Raw genomic sequence first — 24,931 nt, 5'->3', positions numbered from 1 at the left:
ACTCTGCTTTTGCACAAGTCCAAGGCCACCCACACCTGGTCTAACCTGAGGGAAAACTTACTGATCTCTGCAGACTGGTTCTGGGGCTTCTATCTCCTTGTCTGAAGACTGAAGAGAGGCAATGATGCCTGCCTGCTGAGATGCCATTAACTTCAGCTGAACTTCCTGGACCTGAATATAACCTAGCATGGTTAGAATTCAGAACGTTGATGCTAATTGTTCCCGTGGAGAATAAGGTGCGTTTGCTCAGTGGTACACATTTATGTAGCCAAGAAAACAATCAGAAAGTCTTCCGGAATTTTCAGATTACAGTCTGCAAATTGACTCATCATAATCATCAATGACTAGCTTATAAAGATCTACCCAGAGAAACAAATTTGAGACTTATCTGACTCTAAGTCGTGCAGAAAAGAGCACAATAATTTCCCATAGGAGAACAGGGTGTCTCATCATGGGGAGCAGTGGTAAGTTAATTACACTCCTAATGTTTTCTGGCATACTTGAAGAGACAATTAGCATGAATAAATCACGAGTGAGATGACAAGTTGGTTAACATTTGTGTCTGTTCGTCAGAAAACATGTGAGCTTGCTGTTAAGCCTCTGAGTGAGTGGGGACGGGCAGAGAAGGGCACAGGGATGAGAGGTGGTTCACTTCGGGTTCAGCAGAGATAATCAGAACCAGTTACTACTAGTGGCTAAACATGGATGTGAGATGCAAATCAGGTAAGACTTGTTCAGTTCTAGAAATTTACCTCACCAAGAGTCGATGGTTGGTTTGGGAAGTTCATGTGAAATCTAGCCACCTCTCCCGCCCGAGCCAGGAGGGTGAGGTGATAAATGAAGGTGAATTCTAGTGGAGGCTGCTTTTTATCCTCAAAGCTTCATCTTTCTATGGATATTCTACAGCATCTATCTTGTGATTAGGACCCGAGGCTCAGGACAGCACAGTTAAGATTACAGTCCCTTTCTGGCGTTTTAGAATGGCCACAGCTTGCTCATGAGTAACACATTCCAGCGTCTCGCCATTAACAGCTAAAATCTGATCGCCTCGCTTCAACCGGCCGTCGTCTGCAGCTGCTCCCTACGAACAAGAGACATTCCAGTTTAATCCAGGATCAAGCAGTTCACAAATAATATTAACATTATGGTGTGCTTATGAAAAGAGCAACTTTGCAAACTACCAGTTAAAGTTATTGCTAGGTAATGTTTTTAAACCAGGAAAATTAAGAATGTGGGATGTGTTATTTGAATAATGGTTGAATAGTAACCATAATTATGCACTGTTTAGGTAACATACTAGTAGAAATGTACTAACATTCACGTTTCTTTTAATACAGGTAGGACCTTATTTCAATATTCAGAACAGAAGGGAATTTGAATGTCATATTCACAAATATGTAATATACTGGCAAAGGTAGAACTGAATCTGGTGTTAGTCTTGTTCCCAATGCCATCATTCTATAGGGTTCCTATTGCATTACTGAGATAGCAGCACTGACGTGATCTGTCAAAAGTAAGTGTGGCCTCAGGGCCCCTAGCTGGCTCAGGCCTGGCTCAGCCTGTTCTAAGGAGTGAATGTATGGCACATGGTATTTACTCAATAATGGTGGTAGCATAAAAAAATGAACTCTCATGGTGATCGAGCTCATGTTTTCAGATTTCGCAGTCTCTGAAAAGCTGTTCCCTAAATGTTCGGGATTGTTGTAGTCGTTAGGCCAATTTCTTGTTGGCTAATGGTGAAATCTGGATGGCTGCTGGAAAGACTAAGACCTGAACTTGGCTTTGACTTTGAAGTTTCCAACCAAACACCTGAAAGAAAATGGAAGGTTCTGACAGCCCGTTAATCAGACGGAGTCCCCAAAGTCCTACACATTCAAAGTGCCTGTCATGTTTCTTATTTCTGGAGGGGAAAAAAGACCTCAATGGGCCAAATTAATTTCTTAGTTGAGCAACAGAATTTTTAAAAGAAGCTTAGGGACAAGGGTCCCATAAAAACCCACACCCTGTGGGCATCTGAGATCCAGAAACTTGAGAAGACAAACATTTCTAAGAATAAATGATTGTTGTTGGGTGCCTGGCTGGCTCAGCCTGTGGAGCATGAACCTCTGGATCTTGGGGTCATGGCTTTGAGCCCTGCATTGGGGTGTGGAGATTACTTAAATAAATGAACTTTTAAAAAAATGTTTGTTGTTTAAAAGCGTGTAAAAACATATAGCTATATTTCTTACCCCCTCTAAATTCTTATGAGGAAATGTTTAGCTTAATGTCAAAATTCATTTTTAGAAGGATCTCACCATTAAAAAAAAACCCAAAAACACCCAAAGAACTTTTGCCAGGTTTTGGTTTATTGATTCTCTAAAGAAAACTGACAAATTTGGATATACTAGTTCACTCAAACAAATGAAAAAAAAAAAAGTCATCAAAGGACATATTATAATAAATGCTATGGAACTATCTAAAAATAATGATAGTAATTGTTTGCAGTGGAATGTTCTTTTAATTGAGACTGAACAAGTAGGCCATTGGCTAGGGCTTTAGAACTTTTTTTTTAATTCGAGCTTTTCATTTTTAAGTGTGCCTCACTTTACAAACAAAGGTCCGTTCCTTAAAAAATAAAACATATCAAGGATGTCCCATATTTCCTCTCAGGTTATCACCTGCAGAGGTGCTTTCTAAATGAGCACTGTCAAGGAGGACCTTTGAAAAGAGATTCTGTGGGATCTTCTGTGCATTCATTGGCCCCACTACCTTGTCCCACCGTGATCTGATGGTGGTTTCTTTTCAAAAACCCACCAGCCAGGCACGGCCACTTCATCCTCAGTTGTATGTTCTGCTGACCTGACCAAAGGTACCTGGCTCTGGTCCCACAGTCTATTGGTTGTCTAGATGGGTACTGCTGGGGTGACTGCTAAGTCTGGGCTGCAGGCCAAAAGGCCTGAGAAACTAACCAGTCCTCTGTTTGAACATAGCAGACCCACCTACAGTTATGTAGTGAGGAGGGCTTTACAGACATTCTGGAAGGGTTTTAGAGAGGCCAATGCAGGGACGGAGAATGTGTTTTTCACTATTCTTATCTACATAGCTGGCTCTTTTAAAACCAAAGTATAATAGTTCCTCAAAGAATAATTATCACAACTACTTATGGTGTTGTCTTAGGAAAAGGAGGGTCTGTAGGTAGCTTACTACCTTGGGAATTATCAGACTGGGGCAGTGCCGCTATCCAGAATGTTTCTGATCTGCCCTCCTTCTCCCCTTTCGCCCACAGCCAGGTCAACAGATATGTGGTTTGGGAATCACACATCTTCCTAACAGGCACCCTAACAAATTGGAAACAGGTGGGTAAATCTGTAGCTCCCTAACATGTTCCGAAAGCAAATGCCAAGTGACTTAAGGATTATGTCCGGTCATGGTTAGGTTCAATTAACCAGTGATAAGAGCTGCACTTGTTATTTAGTGTATAATGGAGCTTTCTAGAAGGAGTAGCTATATTATTTCTTCTCTCGAAGACCTTTATTTCCTTAGGAAAAAGCAGTAGGAGGCCACTGGGTCACTTAATAAACAAATGACTGTGATAAAACCCATGAAGAATAAAGTCGTGCTGTCAATACTAAGTCCTTTTCAGAAATCTTAAAAATTTAGAGTAAAATTGGATTCCAATTTTAAAAAATCACAATAAAGTTAAAAATAACTTATCTAAGGGGCTCCTGGATGGCTTAGTTGGAAGAGCGTGCGATTCTTGATCTTGGGGTTGTGGGTTCAAACCCCACAATGGGTGTAGAGATAACTTAAATGAATAAACTTAAATACTAATACTAATAGTAATACTAATACTAATAAAAACCTATCCAAGAGCCATCTAGAGGCAGCAGTAGGAATGTACACTGTGACCTACGTGTCAAGGATGTATTGGTTTATTTAGTTCCTAAAGAGCACTATTACCCAGCTGGAGTCTAATTTAGTGCCCTGATCCTGCAAGTACTTTAGCAGAGGACTGGAACAGAGAGAGCAACTTCAGCTAATGCATCCTGAGTTTATTGGTGATGGACGGCCATTAATGAAGCACTGACCCAAGGCTCATACAGAGCTTTCCACCACAGCCTTCTGCTGCCATCTTTTCTTGAAGGAGAAAGCCAAACTTTTGTACTAGCCCAGAATAATACTTCCAAGGCCAGCTTCCAAACAGTGCGGCACTGCTCCTTATGTTGCGTTCTTGAAAGAAGACACTCTTTAAGATCTACTTTTGTAATAGGGTCAAAGAAAATGACATTTCCTGGAACTCCACTCTTACAAGAGGACTCTTCCTTCACTAGTCTGGTGTGGAAATGTCCTACACAAGTTTAAAATGAAAAGCATATAAGCACACACCCAGCTATACCTACAAGTAAGCAAAACAAAGCACTTAAAAAAAATCTCACCTACGTTTAAAAAAAAAAAAGTACAGTAAAAAGGAAAAAAATACCTTTGCAAATATAGTCTTGACATAAATTGGCAGGTCTCCATGGGGACTTCCATAACCCCCTACAATACTAAACCCCAATCCTTCAGAGCCTTTCTCCAAAGTAATAATCTTAGGTGGAGGTGTTCTGAAAACACAATGCACGCTGTTTAATTCGAGAATAGATACTGAGAGGGAATTTCATTTTAATGGAAGAACACAGATTTGAGAGAGACTTTCACACTGAGAAATATGAAGGCCAGTTTCTGAAATCGGAACTCTCAAGAAAGCAATCTAGAAATGTACTTTTTACATTTCCCATGTCACGCGGGACCGATGAGTAGTACGTCTTTAATGACTTGAGGTTTTAGGGGTTTCTCTTTCATAAAACGCACTATTTTTTAATGAAAAATAAAGTCACGATCCAGAGGTTGTCACAACACCCTTCCATATGCTTCGTTTTTAACTTCGACACTCACTGTTTAAAGCTGAATGAGACTGTCTTTATTTTTTTTAAGACTTTGTTTATTTATTTGACAGACAGAGATCACAAGTAGGCAGAGAGAGAGGAGGAAGCAAGGCTCCCCGTGGAGCAGAAAGCCCGACGTGGGGCTCAATCCCAGGACCCTGGGATCATGACCTGAGCTGAAGGCAGAGGCTTTAACCCACTGTGCCCCGAGACTGTCTTTATATCCTTAAAGAATGTGTGGGGACGGAGAGGTGGGGGACCGCTTAGCTCAGTGGCAGACCACCACTCCGTAGGTGGGCTTCTATGTAGGACAGGTGACCCCAGCCTGAGAGCTCAGTACGCTGCTGCTCCTTTTCTGCCCCAGTAGCCTCACACTCCTCGCCCTCCACTTCCTGCTAGGGGACCCAGGGTGGGAGCTCAGTCTTCAAAGCCCCCCTCCAAGGTGATGCTTTCCCTTGAGAGAGTCAGCTGATCCTCCTTTGTGCCCCTCTGCAGTGGGGCCAGGTATCCACGGCGCCCTCGCTGTACTGGGGCGGGACTGCTGAGCTGTCTTTCTGCTCTACCGGACTACGAACTCCTTAAGTCACTGTCATCTGAGTGTTCCCAGCTGTCTGGAGTGTGCTTGTCACAAAATCAGGATCATGACTGCGTCCGTGAGAAGTGAAATCCAGGAGAAAAGAGAGGAACCAAGGAGAAGCAAAATGGATAAAGACAGTCTGTTTCCAACGGGTAATTTAGATTTTCAAAGTTTTGTCCAGTGTGGAAGTCTTCTCTCTTAGAAATAACATGGCTAAAAATTAAATGATCTATGCAGGCTCAAGTAGTTTCAGCTTAGTGAATGCCAATTTCTTATTCCCAGATGCCCTTGTCCAAAGGGTAAAAACCAAAAGGAACCCCAGGATGCCGGTGCCTGCCGTCTTACTTGTGGAGTTTTCATATTACATGCTGGTCGCCTCACTTGGTTTGTGGCAACGTGCACATCTGAGAGGCAGAGCCATGTCATACAAACTCAGCCAGTCACGGATTTAGAGAAATTTGCAAAACTGGACATAAGCCACCTTTGCATATGCTGTTCTGTCCAACTAGAATATTCTTCCCTCTTCTCAGTTTTGCCCGGCTTCTGTCCGGGTGGATTTTCAGTTGCCACACCGATACTGGTTGTTTGTTGATGTACTTACTGGTTGTTTACAGCAGGCCATCCACAGTAACTGCTGAACGTTTATGTCCTATAAATCGTTAACTCTTCTGAATGCCCTCTTGCTTATTACAATTCTTTTAAAACTAAGCAGAAGCACCTGTGTCTTCAAGGACACACCCTAATAGAGTTGTGCCCCCACCTCCATGGTTTCACAGGACCCCGTGCTTACTTAACTTTCTCAGGGAACTTAGCTCCCCTATACTTATCAACTCTTACAAATGTGGATTTAGGGGCCTGTTTTCACGATTCTCCCCAATTCCTTGAGGACTGGGGCAATGCAATAACCTGTGGTTTTTAAGTTTGAATCCTCAGAACCCAGTACTTGCACAGTATCTAGCCTTTGAAAGGTGCTCAATACAGACATGTTGAAATAATGATGAATTATCCCTTATGGCCACATGGTAATGAAGTCATGAATAAGGCTCCCCATTTCAGGACTTCATGGCCTTGTAAGTACTCTCAGTAGTGGCCCACTGGGCAGACATGAATAGGATTCATGGTTCCTCCTCCAAACACAGCCCCTGTTTCTAAGGATACTAAAATAGGAATCTAGACGTCCAAAGTCATTGTTTTACAGCTGGGCACTGGGAGCCACCAAATCATTAGAGACTGTCATAACTGTACTGCTTCACAATTAGAGACCTGTTTTCGGGAGATGGGGGGACGTAACTCTACTCCTCAGTTGGCAACATCAGATGGGAGCTTGCCTCCCTTTATCTCACATTTTCAATTTGTTTTAATTTACTTTCATATAGAAGACCGATAAAAAAAAAATCTCTGAATGTTAACAGTTGTTGGATTCTAAATAATTTATAGATTCTTTTATGGTAGTGATTCCCAACTTGCCAGGAGCTGTGGTTCCTAGCAAAGGAACCAAGATCACAAGGGCAGCTCTGCATTTCCATAGGGACATCAAAGGATGCTAAAGGTACATAACTACACTTCTATAATAGGGTCCTGATCCTCCCCCCCAACCCCAGAATAGGGCCACTGTAACTTGAAAATATCTTAATTTTATGTATTTGTCATATTTAACATTTTTAAACATTTCTTATTAACATATAATGTATTATTAGCCCCAGGGGTGTATCTATCATGTTTTAATAGCATGCATTTATTCCTTTCATAATGAGAAAAAACTAAAATGAACTTAAGTTTAATATTCTTTCCTCAAGAAAAACAAACTCAAAGGTATGATTTAAGCTGAAAGTACCAGGAGAAAATTCGAAATGTATGTGATCATCAGAGCTTTCCAGTGAAACATTCAGATCCGTCAACAAGCCTTTATGGAGCACGTACTGGCAACCAGGTACTGGCGGTTCTGAGAGGCGTAAGTTTAGGCAGCATTTCTGAAAGTACAGACCCTCTGTCCACCTGTAGCAAAGCTGTCCTGGGGAACCCGCTGTAGAACCCCTCATCAGAATCTCTGAGAACGGAGCCGGAGAAATTAGCCATTTTAAAAATGCTCCTTAGACATTTAATATGCCCATGAGAACCAATGCTTTCGTTAACGGCAAAGACTGTTTTCAATGAAGAATGCCAGCAAGTATAGCACTAGGATTACTCTCAGAACAAGATTTTAGCTTAGAAAACACAGTCCCTGCATAATAAAGCAGGGTACCCCTGGGGGTCAATCTGTGATTTGTTAAGGAAGAAGGCACTGTGTCAAAGTGACCGGATCAGTGTGTGCACAGGCCCTCTCTTAGAAGTTCTACCTGGAACCAAGCCTGGTGAGAAATCAGGAAACCTTGGTGCGTTCCTGGAGGAGATTCTCCAGGAGTTAGAAAAGGTAATGCATACCTCCCCCTCTTCTTTAGAGAGCACACTCTAGTTTCTGGAAAAGGTCTCACTGAGCCTTGCCCATACATAGAATAGGCACTCTGCACCTAGAATACTCACTCTGTGTCTTCTGGGTGGTGTTCAGCGGTGGGAGAACCAAGGTGGTAGCTTGGAGACATGTGTTCAAGCTGAGTTGCTATGGCGCTTATATTGGTATCTGCTACAACCTGGGGGAAAACCAGAACAGGAAAATCCACTGTAAGTCAGGGGAGAATTAGAGAAACCATACTATACTCAATGGTTGGGTCTCATACTCATCTGATTCAACCTATCTGCAGCATTTGGAAACAAATGATTATGCTCTCAAACTTTTTTTTTTTTTAAAGATTTTATTTATCTGACGTAGAGCGAGCAGGCACATAAGCGCATAAGCAGATGCCCTGCTGAGCTGGGAGCCCGATGCGGGGCTCAATCCCAGCACCCGGGGATCATGATCTGAGCCAAAGGCAGATGTTCAACTGACTGAGCCACCCAGGCGCCCCTCAATCTGTTTTCTTCGTTTGGTTTCCACGACACCAAGCTTTACTAGTTTCCTCTCTACCTGATTCCTTTTCTTCTTATCTCCTAAACCTCTAGGGGAGTGCCACAGGGCTCCATCCTTGAGTTTCTTATCTCTCTCATCTAACCCTCCCCTTAGTTAGCTCATCTTATCTCATCTCCCCCTACTGGATCGTCTAAATACCATCTATGTAATGATAATTCTCCAGTCCGCATCTCGAGCACCACCTCTTAACTCCCGCTCTCCTAGCCAATCACCAGTTGTGGGATGTCCAACAGGTGGGTCAGAGCTTACACGTGCAGCACTGAGCCCACCCCTGTGACCTCTGTCTGTTCTTGTGGACTTCCTCATCTCAGATAACTACAACTTCATTCTTTGTTTCAGCCAATGACCTGGTGTCCTTGACTACTCCTCTCACAACCAGCATTCAGTCCTCATAAAAATTCTATTGGTCTCCCCCCACCCCACCTTCCTTCCTTTTCAAGGATTTTATTTATTTGTCAGAGAGAGAGAGACAGCGCACACAAAAGCAGGGAGAGGGGCAGAGAATGAAGGAGAAGCAGACTCCCCACTAAGAAGGAAGCCAGACATGGGGTTCAATCCCAGAACCCTGGGATCATGACTTGAGCCAAAGGCAGACACTTGACCAACTGAGCCACGTGGGTGTCCCTCTACTGGTCTGTCTACAAAATCCTCTCTTGCCTGGAGTTCTACAAAAGAACTCTTGCTGTTCTTGCTTCAGCCCCTCTCTGGCTCACTACAGAGCAGCTAGAATGTTCCTGTTCAAACACAGCAGGTTATTACACTCCTCTGCTTAAAACTGTCCAAAGGGAACCCAGCTCCCCAGGGTCACAAACTTAAGTCACATACACGTTCAAATAATATTTGGCGAATGAAAGAAAGAAGGAATGACTGATTCTCTATTATCTGGGTTTTTTTAGATGCTTCCAAACAATAGTATATGACACATAAACTTGCACTTTCTATTTTTCATCTGCAAATAACATTCAAAAGCATGCAAAAGAAATACAGTATGTCTCTCACAGCTTATAGTAGGACACAGAATGAGGTTCTCGAGTTCCGTTTCTGCCATTAAAATGGTGCTGTGCCTGAATTTCAGCTTCTCAGCTGTTGAATGGGAATCATAAAAGCCTGCCTTGTGTGCTTAGCCTGGAGATGTCTTCCATCTCTATGAGTTCAGAGCTTCTCTATCCAGAGCTCCTGGGCTACTCCTGCTTCTGATCTGTGGTTCTTCTAGATTATAATTGTGCACAAGTAGGTATGGAGTGGGGGACTTGACACCAATGCAAAGGAACTGGATTTGACTGCAGTTTCAGAATGAGCCAATAGAGGGCGCGGCTGCCCAAACTGCCGGGTTTAGCTGCATCTGTCATTAGAGTTGTTTTTTTTTTTTTTAAAGATTTTATTTATTTATTTGTCAGATAGAGATCACAAGTAGGCAGAGAGGCAGGCAGAGAGAGAGAGAGGAGGAAGCAGGCTCCCTGCCGAGCAGAGAGCCCGATATGGGGCTCGATCCCAGGACCCTGGGATCATGACCTGAGCCGAAGGCAGAGGCTTTAACCCACTGAGCCACCCAGGCGCCCTGTCATTAGAGTTTTTACTACGAGGAAAGCAACAGGCCCACCCTGGTGAATCAGAACACATTTTGGTGAAGTATCCTATTCTGGGGGAAAACACAGCTGTGTACAAGTTATGGAATCTTCTGGAAATACCATCATATATAGAATGGCTGAATGAACTGGGCAAATATTTAGGATGAGACAAGGAGGAAAAGATGGATTTGTCTTGACCACAAGAGCCCCTCCACTTTCCACCAGCCCTTTCGGTACTCTTCCCACAGCAAGTGTATCAGAGAAGTTGTCTCTGCCTATGACCTCTGTAATCTCAACCTACACCATCTTCATGAGCCACTCCACCCTGGCAGCCCTCCCCATCACCAGAACTAAACTTCTATGACCCATTTTCTGGCCTTTCTCCTGCTGCTGGGGCCCACTTTCCCATCTCTTGGTTATTCTACTCACCTCTATGGCTCAGTCCTGTGTCCAATTCCCACATGCACACTTAGGGTCTAGGTGACAATGTATATACTCCCATAGCTTTAAATGCCACAAGGTGCTGAAAATTCCCAGCCTAGTCTGCTGTATCCAATTGCCAAGTTACCATCTGCATTAGCTAATTCAAACTCTTGATCCAACAACCATTTTGCAAGTCACTTTCCTTCTAGTTTTCCCTCTTAGTAGATGGTAGCTCTGACCACCTGACTAAAATGTGCTAGGTGTAAGACTGGAAATACTTCATTGCTGATGGGTGACCACTGTTGAACTAGAAAGGATGCCGGGAGGCTAACCACACAGAATGCTTACTCTCTACCCACCAGCTACATCCCTCTCTCACCTGCCATATGTAATCCACCACCAAGTCCTCTGGAGTCTACCTCTAACGTACTTCTCAAATCTGCTTCCTTTTTGCCCCTATGGTGACCATTCTAATTAATTCATCATTATCAGCTGCCTTGAACCAGCATCGCATTCATTCTCTTCTAATCTCTCTTCTATACAAGAGCCAGTTATCTTTTTCAATATAAAATGGATAAGGACACTCCCCTGCTTAAAACCTTTCAGCGGTCTCTTTGTACTTGGAATAAAATTCAGACTCCCTAATTATACACACAAAGATCCTCCCCTAGCCTGCTCCTCTAATCCTGTCAATCTCTTTCCATTCCAACCACACTCTAGCTCTCTCTACGCACAATCTTAACCGCCCCCTGCCCCCAAAACCCACCAGTGGGCCTGGTATCAGCTTACAAGTCACTTTCCTTATACTAGCCTTCTTTACTACTGGTGCTTAAATTAATTTCTCCTGTTTTCCTCTCCATGGCACTCGCAAAATATTTCTAACAAACTGTGATGGTACGTATTTCCATGACTGCTAACGGGTCTCCCCTACCTCCCCACCACAGGATCCATGAGGACAAGGACTGCTTCTCAGTGTTAACGTGACTGGCACCTAACAGTTGCTTAATGAGTATTTGTGGAGTGAATGAATCCAAAACCTTCCTAAGGAACAGGGATTATGGGACTCAATTTTCTGAATTTCCACGGAACAGAGTGAGACATAGAGGCTACAAGGAGATTGGTTTTGGGTCCTTTTAGGAGAGAAAAAACTCTAGCCAGGCCCTTCCAGAACAGAATGGCACAGCTCGTTGGGGCATGAGCATCCCATCCCATTTGAAGCTAGCACTCAAACAGAGGCTCAAAATCTATTAATTTGGGATACAGTAAAGGATGTTCCTGTACTTGGTGGGAATTTGGACTTATGTTCTCAGCTGACCATGAAAACAGACCATCCATTATGGGGCTGAGGAAGAAAGTCAATAAAATATTGTTTTCTTTAAGGTACCTCAGGATTTGATGGCAACTTCCTCCTTTCTTTGGTTTGTTCAGTCTCTAACAGCGCCGTGACTACTGAGATCAGCTGAGCACTTACTTTACACTAAGCGCTCTCCTGAGTCCCTATAGAGGTAGGTGCCACTATTATTCCTGCATTTTAGACAGATGAAGCTGGAGCAGAGAGCTTAAGGAACTTTCCAAGGTCAGTTAAGGAGGGAGGGCTGGTTTCATTTCCACATCATTTCACTCCAGAATCTTGTGCTCTACATCATATGCAGTGTGAGGGTATAGACCTGGTCTTGGACCCTCACACTAGGCAAACTGACTCACTCTGCATATAATTAAGTACAGTGTAGATATGGTGTCAGGGAGGGAGAGAGCCAGAGAGATAGTTCAACAGGCAGTTACAAACAGAGCAGATCATCACGGGGTGTGGTTGATGACAGGCCGGGAAACTCCCTGGCTCTTACAAGGTACTATAAGAAGAGGGCTCAGGGTGTGGAAGATAGGCCATGGACGTTCCTGAAGGATTTTTTTTTTTTTAACTCTTGGAAAAAGAATACTCTTTCAAGAGTCCATGAAATCGGCCATATAAATTGTGAAACCAAAGTCACAGTTCTACTTGGGCAAAAATCAATTTTTATAAAAATCTAGCTAGAAAATATAAAAACACTTCTAATAGTACCGTCTTACAGAAGAACTCATATCCCTCTAAAATCTAAAGGCCTCGGGGCGCCTGGGTGGCTCAGTGGGTTAAAACCTCTGCCTTCGGCTCAGGTCGTGATCCCAGGGTCCCGGGATTGAGCCCTGCATCGGGCTCTCTGCTCAGCAGGGAGCCTGTGTCTCTCTCTCCACCTGCTTCTCAACCTACTTGTGATCTCTGTCTGTCAAATAAATAAATAAAGTCTTTAAAAAATATGTTTAAAAAAAATAAAAAATAAAATAAAATCTAAAGGCCTCTTGCTTACCCTCAACCCTGAAATAAAAAGGGCCTCCCACCCACGGATGATATTAAATCCCAGGGGCTTACCTAGGATCCTTGGAGCTGTTCAAGCTCCTCTTTTGTAGGAGTGGAAGCCAAGAAGCTAGATGGGAAATGTGAAGGATTTTCACTGATGGCTTAGTCTTTTGTAGGAAGCCAAGGAGAACATAAATCCATCACCCCCAGAATGACTCTATAGCCCCAAGGTATTGCATTAACCATCTTGCTCTTGGAGTTGATTGGTCTTCCCAGGGACTGATTTGTGGAAGATAATAATCTGATCTCAGAAGGGTATATATGTTCAGCTGGGTACAAGTCCAAGGAGATGTGGCCTATGAGTCTTAGTTCAGCCCTGCTTCTGAAGTGTTCTTCCCCCATCAACACCAGGGACTGAACAACATGGAGGTAAGGCTGGGAAAAGGTCTATTTATGGGTTTTGAAGATGGGGGAAGGCAAACAGACTAATAGGTTTCCTCATTTTTTTTTTTTTTAAGATTTTATTTATTTGACAGAGAGATCACAAGTAGGCAGAGAGGCAGGCAGAGAGAAGACGAGGCAGGCAGAGAGAAGACGGGGAAGCAGGCTCCCCGCTGAGCAGAGAGCCTGATGCGGGGCTCGATCCCAGGACCCTGAGATCATGACCTGAGCTGAAGGCAGAGGCTTAGCATAACCCACTGAGCCACCCAGGTGCCCCTCATTTTTTTTTTTTTTTAAAGTAAATCTAAAACTCCCAGGTACAAACTTCTGTGGTAGTTTCTGAGGATAGAGACAGGAGTAGAGGAAAGCAGATGTGTTCCATCCTTCAACAGAAAGGCTGGCAGTTGATGTAGTGTGGGGGGCAGACAGGAACACATGCTATTCAAAATGGAGAGAGGAGAGGGGAACGACAGGGTTTCTGGGTAAAGCAAAGAAGGCTTTGAGGTCCTCAGACAATGGGTATTAAGGTCTGTGCAACTTGAATATGTGGTTCAGGAGCTATGGTGTCCGGAGTTCTTGGTCCCAGCTAGGGCCAGCTCCATTTCCACCATACTCAGATCAGCAACCTTTCTTCTCATCCCTGGGGACTGGAGATACGGCGGATGTCTTCCCCGCTTCCCACTCACCCTTCAGAACCATTCGCCTGGTTCAAAACCTGTGGGTCCTTTAAGTTTATGTCGTCCTTTATTGCTGCGCATAGTGCTGCTATGTATACCTTGAATGGTTCTTTAAGACCAATCACTAGATGTGGCACTGCCTGGTGATGGGGATGCACAAAGGAAACGTAACAGACCGTCTGAAGCTGCCACGTGGCTGTATCAGTTTGAACTCTCACTGGGCTTTAATGAAAGTACTTTTTGTTTCCTCACCTTCTCCCCAACCTTGTTAGGATCAAATATTTAGTAAGTGCCTACGTGAAGAGAGCGACGCCACTGGTCTGAAGGAAGAGGAGGAGGAAATCCCTGTACCTGAGGAGAGGGAGACATGTGACATGAAAGAGGAAGACGCCACTCTGCATGAGGGGAGAGAGACTCGTGAAATGAAAAAGGAGGACCTCACTCCACTTGAGGAGGGGGAGACTCATGAAATGAAAGACAAGAAAGAGAAAGTCACTGTATCCGACAAGAAGACTTGTGAAATGAAGGATGGGGAAGAAGCCCTATCCTCTGAATCTAATGAAAAAGCGGAGGCCTATGAATCAGTGGAAGAGATAGAACCAATAAGGATGTTTCCCCCTCCAACCGCCATTACACCTCACTCCATGTTTCCCCCTCCAACCGCCATTACACCTCACAGCGTGTTTCCCCCTCCAACTGCCCTTGCCCCTCACAGCGTGTTTCCCCCTCCGAATGGACAAACTGTATTTTCTCCTCCAGGAGGGTGTTTTTTCTGATATGCTTTCTCATGCTTCAGCTTCTTGTGGCATTTACTAATTCAGGTTAAAAGCAAAACTAAATTCAATCAGAACTGTATGTTCTATATTAAAATGATGTATACTTGATACTTTGAGTCATAAAGCACACGTTTTTATTGCATGGACCCTAAGATGAGTATCTTTCCTTAAAAATAGGTTTTGGGGAGGGCGGTGGCTCAGTCGGTGGCTCAGAGTCGGTTAAGTGCCTGCCTTTGGCTCAAGGTCATGATCCCAGGGTCCCGGGATGGAGCCCAGGCTTAGCAGGAAGTCTGCGTCTCCCTGTACCTCGGCCCAACTCCCCTTGTGCTTGTGCTTCTCTCTCTCTCTCTGAAATAAATAAAACCTTTTAAAAAAAATAGGTTTGGGGGATTGTTTTGGAGAGTTGAGAAGTCAAATATTTTCTAGATAAGTAGGATTATCACAATGCACAAAAGCTTGAGCTCCTTGCTTCCAACTTTCCTGAGCTGCTGATCCCGTAGAAGAGTAAGATTAGCCCTTATATTTGTTAGGACTCAAATCCTGCAGTACAAAATACAAACTCAGCACTCACGCCCATCCTGGATCCTAGATCCATAGTGTGGATATGCTGAAAACTGACAGGAAGGCTGTCAAGTTAAGGTGCTCTGAAAAAGCTGGCATCCTAAGGTGGGGCATGGAACAGAGGAACAATCAAGAAAAGTTTGCCTTGTCCCAGGACTGACATTTGGTGTAATTTAATGAAGTAGAAAGCACACCTGCTTCAAGTTTTTATTTAGAATCTGAAGACACTGATTCCAGGGACATCAGAGTATATGAACTTCATTGTATCTTTTAAAAATATAATGGTTAGAAGTATCAACTTTTTTTAAAAGTGAGGTCTTTTTTTTTTTTTTTAAGATTTTATTTATTGGACAGGTAGGCAGAAAGGCAGGCAGAGAGAGGGGGAAGCAGGCCCCCTGCTGAGCAGAGCACCCAATGCAGGGTCGGTCCCAGGACCCTGACTGAGATCATGACCTGAGCTGAAGGCGGAGGCTTAAAACCCACTGAGCCATCCAGGTGCCCGTGAAGTGCCAACTTTTTAAAGTTTGGAGTAGAATAAGGGGCGAAGTTACTGCTCGTGACATCACCATCTAGTGGCATAGATCTCACATGCCACCTGGAAAACCACTCCTTCCAGGGTTTTAGAAATGTTTGCATCTACTGACCTCAAGCCCGCATTATTATAATGAAAGTAACACAATGCACTTATTTAATGCTCACCACTGGCAATCCACTGTTTTATTAAACATGACACCTCATTTAATCCTCACAGCCACCTCGGAAGAAAGGAGCTATGATCCGTATTTGTAGAGAATGGAAGAGTTAAGTGAGAGGACTCTCTGACATTAAAGACTCCTTGTTCTACAGAACCTCCACTGGTCTTCATTTCAACTTTCAAACCTTCAGCTCTTTGTCTTTTTCCTGGAGCTCACCACTCCCTTCCTGGCATCCCTTGGCTTTCTATCCGTCATGACCCCCATAGGTTAACTGGTTACATATTAGAAACACCTGGGAAGCTTCAGACTCTCCCTCTCTCGAAGTCCATGCTATATCCCAGACCAGTGAAATCCCTGGGATAGACCCAGGAACCAGGACTGGGATGAGTGGCTTTATCACACAGTCAAGGTGAAGAACAGCTCACAAGCCACTCCTTTACTGAGACTCACATGTGCCTTTACATGCTTCCCTGCGCTCTCCATCAACACACATTCTCCGTTCCCAAGCCCATCCATCTTTCTACTCCAGCAGAATTTTTCTGGACCGAACTGGTAACCATGCTGATTAGTTCTCTGTAAGTTCGTATCTTTTAACTCTATCAGGACAGCTCAGCAACCCACTCAATGTGACCAACACTTTTTAGGCCAGGCCCTGTGCTAGGGGCACAGATACTACTTTGGATCAGTTTGTGGTCTCAGGGGAAAAGGACCCCCCAGGCACTCCCTATTCCCCAACCTTCTGGTTGGAGAGTTTCCAAACAAAGGATTTCACAGGAGGGATTTTCACAGAGGGGAGAGGGAGGGTGATATGGATATTCCAGGCATAGAGAATAACATGCTTTACTTTCTCTAGATAATGAGCCACTCCAGTGGGTCTCAGGTTGGCCTCGGAACTAGCAGCGGCATCACTGCAATGATCCTCACTGAATGCTTTTTTCCTTTTAAAGATTTTAAGTAATCTCTGCACCCAACGTGGGGCTTGCCCAAGATCAAGAGTCTCATGTTCTACCAACTGAGCCAGCCAGGCATCGCTTCACTGTAAAATTTTTAATATTCTTTTTCAGAGGGTGTCTTCTATCTCCTTTGCTCCCAACTACCCCTTTGCTCTCTATTGACTTGCCACCAACTCTGAAAGAAAATCAATTTCTTTAAAGATTGCCAGTGATTTATCTACCAGTTGTAGTGACTTTTCCAGCTTTACTTACTTCTGCTTCACTGGTAAGTGTGCTATTTTTAAAATTCTTTTCTCCTTAAGTGTCTAGAACCTGTATTCTTGACTCCCGGTTCTTTTCTATTTATTTTTCCAGGATATTTCTTTTTCTGTGCACATGATAAAAAATTAAATAGTACAGTACATGATAAAAAATTCAACACTTTCACTCTCTCGAGGCACACTAAACACTTCTCTTTTCAATTCTAGAGGTATAAGCTAAGTAGTATGCATATAATCCTATTTTAAAATTTATCACCTTGTTGATGTCTATCAACTCCCTATTTCAACAGATGAAATATTCCAGTGGATGAAAATTTAGCTTGCCAACCTCTTCCATTTCACATTATTTTAAAGTTCTACTTGTTTCTTGTGCTTCTTTAGATATACTTAAACCTCTGTAGTTCTAACAATTTCCAACAATCTCTTTTATTTCAACTTTAAAGATTTACTTCTCATATTTTCCTCTCCAATAATATATCCCAAATAACCATGATGCTGGTATTTCATGCATTATGATGTTTGGTTGTGTTGGTTTTATTATTATGACTTATAATGTTTATATAAATGTTATTTATACTGAGTCAACTACTGTAGTATGATTACATTTCCTTTTCTTGGTACAAGTTTATTTTCTTCAAGGTAACAATGATCTCATTTTAATTGTTATAGACTTATCACCAATGAGCCCCAAATTTTCCCAGTAATCTCAAACTTCTAATTAACTGGGTAATTGATTAACTAACTAATTAATGAGATAATTAATCTGTTCCTCTTCTTTCCTTTTGATGGAGAGGCATTTCTCTTAGAGTGTCTTCTCCCCCTGCTCCAATTTGGGCAAGTTATTCTCTGTGCTTGGTATGTAGCTGTCCTGGGACTTCTACGTTTCTTAGCATTGAATCCATTGGCTTCCCTCTTTCTTACCTGCTCTTTTACTGGAGTACCCTCCTAAAGTAATTTTCTCAGAAATACACTGCTGAAAAAGAGGTGCCATTTGAATCTCCTGTTCTTTCGTAAGTAGCTTATACTTTTCTCTTTGGAAGTTTTAGAATGTATATAGGTATTTATCCTGCTAACTGGCTCATGGGCCTTTAGATAAGGCTTATTTTATTTCTTATTTTTCTGTTTCTCTTTTTGCAACTCCCATCTGTTAGATATTGGATCCCTTGAATTAATTCCATGTCTTTTTTCTCTTCCATTTTTCAACTGACAGTTCAAAAAGAAGTCACTGTTCTCTCTATATTATCTTAATAAATATGACACATCTCTCTCTCTCTCCAAACTAGTAGTTGGACCCTCTTATATCATTTTTTTTTAAAGAGTTTGTTTATTTATTTATTTGACAGACAGAGATCACAAGTAGGCAGAGAGGCAGGCAGAGAGAGAGGGGGAAGCAGGCTCCCCGCTGAGCAGAGAGCCCGAAACAGGACTCAATCCCAGGACCCTGAGATTATGACCTGAGCCGAAGGCAGAGGCTTTAACCCACTGAGCCACCCAGGTGCCCAGTTTTTTTTTTTTTTTTTTTTTTTTTGGTGGTCTGAAGTATGTCCCCAAAGGGCCTCCCAAAATACTTTGTAGACAGATGCTTAATGAATCTCCCTGATTTCAGACTCTCTTCTCCTGCCTTCCCTACTTGGTGTTGACTCCAAGCCTTTGTCCTATCTTTGTCACCACTGTTTTCATTCATTTATTCAATCAGTATCTATGATATATAACATGCCAGGTAGTGGGGATGCTGACATTGAGACATTGAAATGTCTCAGTTGGCTTTATTTACTGTTCCCAGCAGTGAAGTCTCCCTGAGTATTGGCAGTACATTTCCTCTGCCTACTGGACATTTCCAACTACAATGTTCTCTCCCAACATCCTCTTACCATACCCTTAGTTCAGTTAGTGCTACCTCAATCCACCCATTCTGCTACACTCTTGAATGTTTGCAAAATTTCTTAATGGGCCCAAAACAAGCCTCACAAGTTCCTTTAGTGATAAAAATCTCTAATGTGCTCTTTTTATCTTCTGTGTTCTCAAAGATGTACCAAAAAAAAAAATTCTAGCAGAGAGTCTGGGTTACTGGATTTTGCCCAAAAAAGGTTTCATGGTCATTCTACAGATAAAAAAGCTTAACCAGACAAAACTATCAGACTAGAAAAGCAAATATAATTAGGAACATTTAAAATGACACCATGTAGCCACATCCATCTCCACTGACCAATTTATCATTGAGAATAAGAAACCATCCGACTTTAAGGGCAGTAAAATCTACCTCTTATTAACACCCAGAGACAGCAATTTATACTGTGGGAAGAAGCTTCTGGAAGTGTTGGTTGTCTCATCCACTCTTTCCCCTGCACCATCCTGCCGTATGCTGATTCAGACCTTAATCTTCCCTGTGCAACCAGCAGTTGCTGACTGCTTTGCATGATACACCCTCGTAAGTCTTTTACACATCAACAGACACAATTACCTAACCTTCTCTACCGCTCAGCCAATGGGCTGGCTCACCTGACAATAAAAATAATTACCCAGTGGCAAGTCAGCTGTAATAACTGTACTGCTGGTACTATATACACATTGTTTTTATAAAGATTTTATTTACTTATTTGACACAGAGAGATCACAAGAAGGCAGAGAGGCAGGCAGAGAGAGAGAAGGGGGGGGGAAGCAGGCTCCCTGCTGAGCAGAGAGCCGGATGTGGGACTCGATCCCAGGACCCTGAGATCATGACCTGAGCTGAAGGCAGAGGCTTACCCCACTGAGCCACTCAGGTGCCCTGCACATTGCTTTAATTGAGGCAAATACGCTATGTAACTGAAAGGCATTTGACGCAGGACATAAGAGTTTTCTGTCTAAAGCCTTTGGCAGCACGTATGCTCCACACCCATAACTGTGTAGATTATAATCCCAATGGATTCCATTAAGCTTCTAATAACACAGGTTAGAAAATCACACTACCCATTAATGTGATTAAGGCAAGAGAGCATTTTTAAACCAAATGTCATTTCCTTAAAATACAGAAATAGGAAAAATAAGGAACTCTTTCTAAGGTATGTGAACAGTAGCAATCTGACTGAGTGACGTGTTAATTCCGCATGGGAGAGTTTGAGTGCATTGTCATTTAATGCTAGTTTTGCATTGTGGCTTCTCATTTCTTTGTGAAGAAGGTGGTGCCGTACAAATTACACTGGTGTATGAAAATACTGGTAATATCTGATTTTGCTAAGGGAGACTTTTTTTTTTTTTTGTCTTGACATTAAGTTATTGGTTCAAGTAATTTCCTTTTAAAATTCCGTGTAACTAATGGTCTGCAGTCAGAGACTGAGGAGTTGCACTTTTAGGCCTCTAGGGGTCAGCATAACTCGAAGGAAGAGCAAGCGGGCAAACAAGAAAAAGCAAGGCTCGGCACAGGATCTGACCAAGAACTCACATGGGGTGGAGGGAGGAATGTGAGGCTGCAGCATAAGGTCCACTGAAAGTGAGGACTAGGAGCAGAGGGGAAGCTGACTCTACAGCCAGTCCACACAGTGTTCTGTTTTGTGCTCCGCAGAAACCCAGGGACCCAAATCACTGAATAGTATGTGGCCTATCGCATAAACTCCCTTGAAACTACTGACAGTATTTTTACGATCCCCTTCATACATGCTGTACTTTACCTTTTTTTTTTTTTTTAAGTATTTATTTATTTTGGAAGAGGGAGGGGCAGCGGGAGGGGGAGAGAGAATCCCAAGTAGACTCCCTGCTAAGTGCGGAGTCCAACATATGGGGTTCTACCCATGACCCTGAGATTGTCACCTGAGCTGAAATCAGGAGTGGGAGCTTACCTGACTGAGCCACCCAGGTGCCCCACTGTTTACTTTCATAATGTCTGTTTTGGCCTTTCGGATTTAGACCATTGAGATGTGAGAGTTAAGCACCACAAGCTGGTTTTCCCCCAATGCAATGGCTTTTCAGTTTGAAGTTATTATTATATTCAAAATTTTATTTTTAAGTAATCTCCACACCCAACCCAAGGTGGGGCTCGAACTTGCAACCCTGAGATCAAGAGCTTCATGTTCTACTGACTGAGCCAGCCAGACGCCCCCCGGAAATTATTTGAAGGCTAGAAGGATCTGAGGGGCTGGCGAGCCATCTCTAAGGTACTAAATGGTGGGTTTTATTCTTTTCACAGGTAAACCATTCAATACTACCTGCAGAAGTGCGGCGATTATAATCATACATTTTGGAAGAAACTCATTAGCAAAACTCACTGCAGTATCATACCTCTCACTGCCCCGTTTCAATCTCAGAGACATGTGGAGGGCTGAACTGTAAGGAGGGCTGATGAACAGCACACCTCCTTTCTACTTTCTGTTATATTTCCCTGTGCATCTGGACAATAAACTTGGGGACCACAGCTGATAAATAATTGTCTGCCTCATTTGATGACAACCACACAGTGAGAATTTAACAGCGTTGGCCATCATTTATGCTACGGGGAAAAAGAGCATTGTATTTTTCCCTTCCTATAAAGGGGGTGGAAGAAATTGTGTTTGAGCAGTTCGGTAACAGTTCTTGGGCATAAGAAAAGAAATCATTTCCTATTCCTCACAAACTTTGATTTACAAAAGAATGCTGGAAGCTAAAAGCCTTGTTGATTCATCATGTGAAGCAAAGAGTAATTTTTCTCCCCTTGTTATGCTTTCATATAATCATGCTCACTGCCTGTATGGGTGGCATTAAAGAATTTCTGAATAAAAATAATAATTTCTTGCTTTCAACCTTCATAATTCACATCAGCAAGCACCCCGCTGGGCGGTGATGCCTACTGCCAGTGACGCTCAATCTTTTTTGCACGCCACTTATCTGCCTCGCGCAGCTGCGCGTCCCATTGATGGCAGTACCTGTAGGATAATACGCCCGTAGGCGTTCTTTAGCAGATTAACCACGTCCGCGTGAGACAGCCCATCCAAAGGTTGCCCATTAATGCTGACAATCCGATCTCCAACCTGGAAGTACAAAAGTGGTAGAAAATCACTATCATTAAGAAAAATTAAATTTGAGGAGAATGCTTAAAATTCTTTGTAAGTCATATTTCCCATTTGTGGCTATTGTGAAGAGCCTGTGTTTCTCCTGGGTATGCATGTTCCAGAAGCATGAGGAATTTTTATGGCTTTCCCCAAACACAGACCAATCAGAGAAACAAGAAGGGGGTCAGATGTGATTAGGGGAAGGCACGGCAGGCCACTTTTGTATTTTGGCAATGGCGGTGATGCATACATCCATTCACCAGTAATAGCGGGGCACACAAATTAACTGTTCAATAAAGCTCTAATGAGGAAGCCAAATATTTTCTCCTTTATTTTTCTACCTAAGTTAAGAATAAGGGGCACTGGGGAAAAAAAAATCATTAAGAACGTTAATTCTTCTGGCTGAAGGACAATTCTCAGGTCAAATCTCTCTCAGGTGAAGATAAATTTTGGGTGGAAAGAAGTGCAAAAAATGGTTTGGGAGGCTTTGCAAATGAGCTGCAATTTCTTCCTTCATCGGGAAGCTTTGATACAAACAATAATATTTTTATATGCCCAGGGACCTAATGAATTTTAGGTGTCAACTTTCTCCAATGCATTTTGCCCTCAGCGTGGGTCTCTGTTGGAATTCCAACTTTAAAATAAAGTGCCCATGGCTGCAACTTTGTCTCCCACCACACGCTGTAATCACTTCACCATTTTCCTTCTGTTTACCTTAAGCTTCTGGGTACGTGCAGCCACACCACTGGCCTGAATCATGGCAATAAATATGGGGATATCTCCTAAGGGACTTCCTTTTCCTCCAGCAATACTGATTCCAAGGGCATCGCTGAGCTCCTAAAAAAGGAAAACATGGCGCTCATATATTTAATAAAAAAAACCACAACCTGACTGCTCCCAGAGAGCTGTTGAACAAAATCCTTCCATGATGCAGGAGGCCAAGGCAACACCAGAGAAGCACCTTTGGAGTCAGAAAGAAACCTGTGTTTTCAGCTCAAGTGCTGAATTAGCTGAGGGTGGGGAGGGTCTTAAGGTGGTTCTTTAACCTCATAGAGTTTGCATCTTTATGTTGGTCTAAGGATTAAATGAGATGATAGAGTGCAGTCTTAGCCTACAGAAGAGGCTCAATAAAAGGCAACAGTAGGAGTAAAAACAACAACAAAAAAATACAAAACAACCCTATGTTACTGCTCAGTTTAGTGGCCAATTTCGATGCAGACTTGGCAAGTATGTTCTCATATGGTGTTTATGATTAAACTGCCACACATATCATGCTCTTCTGGGTGTGAACAAACACACTTGGCTCTCAGGAGCTGTACGGCTGCCTTACAACAAAGGCTCTGAGAGGACGCCCGCTGGAGTGGTAAGGGAGTCCGCAGAGAGAAGGGACACGCGGCAGAAAGCGTTCGCGAAGGTTAGGAAGTGAGGCAGCTTGGTTCACTTGGACCCTGGCGAAGTGATCCTGGCTCTCACCCAGGTTTTCCTCACATTCGTACCACAAGGTTAGTGTTTTAAAAACCACAGAAAGGGGAGCCTGGGTGGCTCATGGATTAAGCCGCTGCCTTCGGCTCAGGTCATGGTCTCAGGGTCCTGGGATCGGCTCAGGTCATGGTCTCAGGGTCCTGGGATCGAGCCCCGCATCGGGCTCTCTGCTCAGCAGGGAGCCTGCTTCCTCCTCTCTCTCTGCCTGCCTCTCTGCCTACTTGTGATTGCTGTCAAATAAATAAATAAAATCTTAAAAAAAAAAAAAACACAGAAAGAATGACGGAGGCGTTCTGGCTCCAGCCTGGTGGCATTCACTCAACTATAGCATCTCTCTCTTGCTGATTAAAATGGACAACTCGGTCAAGGGCAGAAAACAACTACCTGAGGCTTCAGAAAAGTAAAGAGACACACACACTGTGGGCGGAGCCGAAACCTGGAGAGAAAGCAGGAGGGGGTGGATCTCCCCCTTGTCTTCCAGGCTGCTCTGTCCTGAGGGTGAGACCCCCCGTCAAGGAGCTAGAGAGGTGGTGACCGTGTAAGGCTCTGCTGTGGACGCCTCCCTCGCCCCATCTCACAGGTCAGAGGAACCAGGCGAGAGAGCCCCCGGTGGCTGGAGAAGGAAGGAAGAAAGCTGGAGTAGACAGCCTGGGAAGAAGGGGAGCCACAGAAGTCTCTGGCTTCATTCTAAGCCACTCATGTGAGGGACAGACCCACACAGACCTGAGCTGGGAGGTGAACCATGGCTCCCAGAAAGATGAGACCGAACTCGCAGTCTGAACCCGAATGCACTGCCTGCCTGCTAAACCAGAAACATCAACACTTTTCGGAATCTACACAGCGTAACGTTCCTGGGGTCCAGGATAAAATCCTAAACTACTCAGTAGGCAAAAAAATTGTGACCATTTTTTTTTCAGTTCTTTAAAATATGCAGGATGGGGTACTTGGCTGGCTCAGATGGTTTAGCGTCTGCCTTTGGCTCCGGTCATGATCAGGGTCCTGGGATCAAGCCCGCATCGGGCTCCTTGCTCTGCGGGGAGCCTGCTTCTCCCTCTGCCTCTGCTCATGCCCTCTCTCTCTCTCTCTCTCTCTCTCAAATAAGTAAATAAATAAATAATGAAATTGCAGGATGGTTGAAAGTAAAAATTATAGCATTGTTTGGTGGGGTTCTCAGTTTATGTAAATGTAAACATATGAAGACTATGGCATAAATATTAGTGGTGTGGGTGGGGTAAAGGGGCTTATATAGTAGCAAGACTCCTGGCGTTTTAATTGATT

At 43.4% G+C, this 24,931-nt stretch overlaps 1 protein-coding gene across 1 annotated transcript in view; it reads right to left on the bottom strand.

Moving 5' to 3' along the window:
• Nucleotides 1-817: 817 nt before the first annotated feature.
• PATJ (PATJ crumbs cell polarity complex component) overlaps nucleotides 818-24,931 on the bottom strand; it is a 362,302-nt gene continuing 338,188 nt past the window's right edge. The window contains exons 41-45 of the mRNA XM_032839752.1: nucleotides 22,886-23,008; nucleotides 22,046-22,150; nucleotides 8,002-8,108; nucleotides 4,460-4,583; nucleotides 818-1,081 (exon numbers count right to left, since the gene is read on the bottom strand). Of these exons, the coding sequence (XP_032695643.1) occupies nucleotides 935-1,081; nucleotides 4,460-4,583; nucleotides 8,002-8,108; nucleotides 22,046-22,150; nucleotides 22,886-23,008 (606 nt within the window). The 3' untranslated portion in view covers nucleotides 818-934. The remainder of the gene's footprint in view (nucleotides 1,082-4,459; nucleotides 4,584-8,001; nucleotides 8,109-22,045; nucleotides 22,151-22,885; nucleotides 23,009-24,931) is intronic.

The sequence above is a fragment of the Lontra canadensis genome, unplaced genomic scaffold (assembly GCF_010015895.1).
Source record: "Lontra canadensis isolate GAN:19392208 unplaced genomic scaffold, GSC_riverotter_1.0 scaffold109, whole genome shotgun sequence".
In the NCBI taxonomy this organism is placed as follows: domain Eukaryota; kingdom Metazoa; phylum Chordata; class Mammalia; order Carnivora; family Mustelidae; genus Lontra; species Lontra canadensis.
The sequence above is the reverse complement of the archived record's forward strand: the minus strand, read 5'-3'. Positions and strand labels throughout refer to the sequence as shown.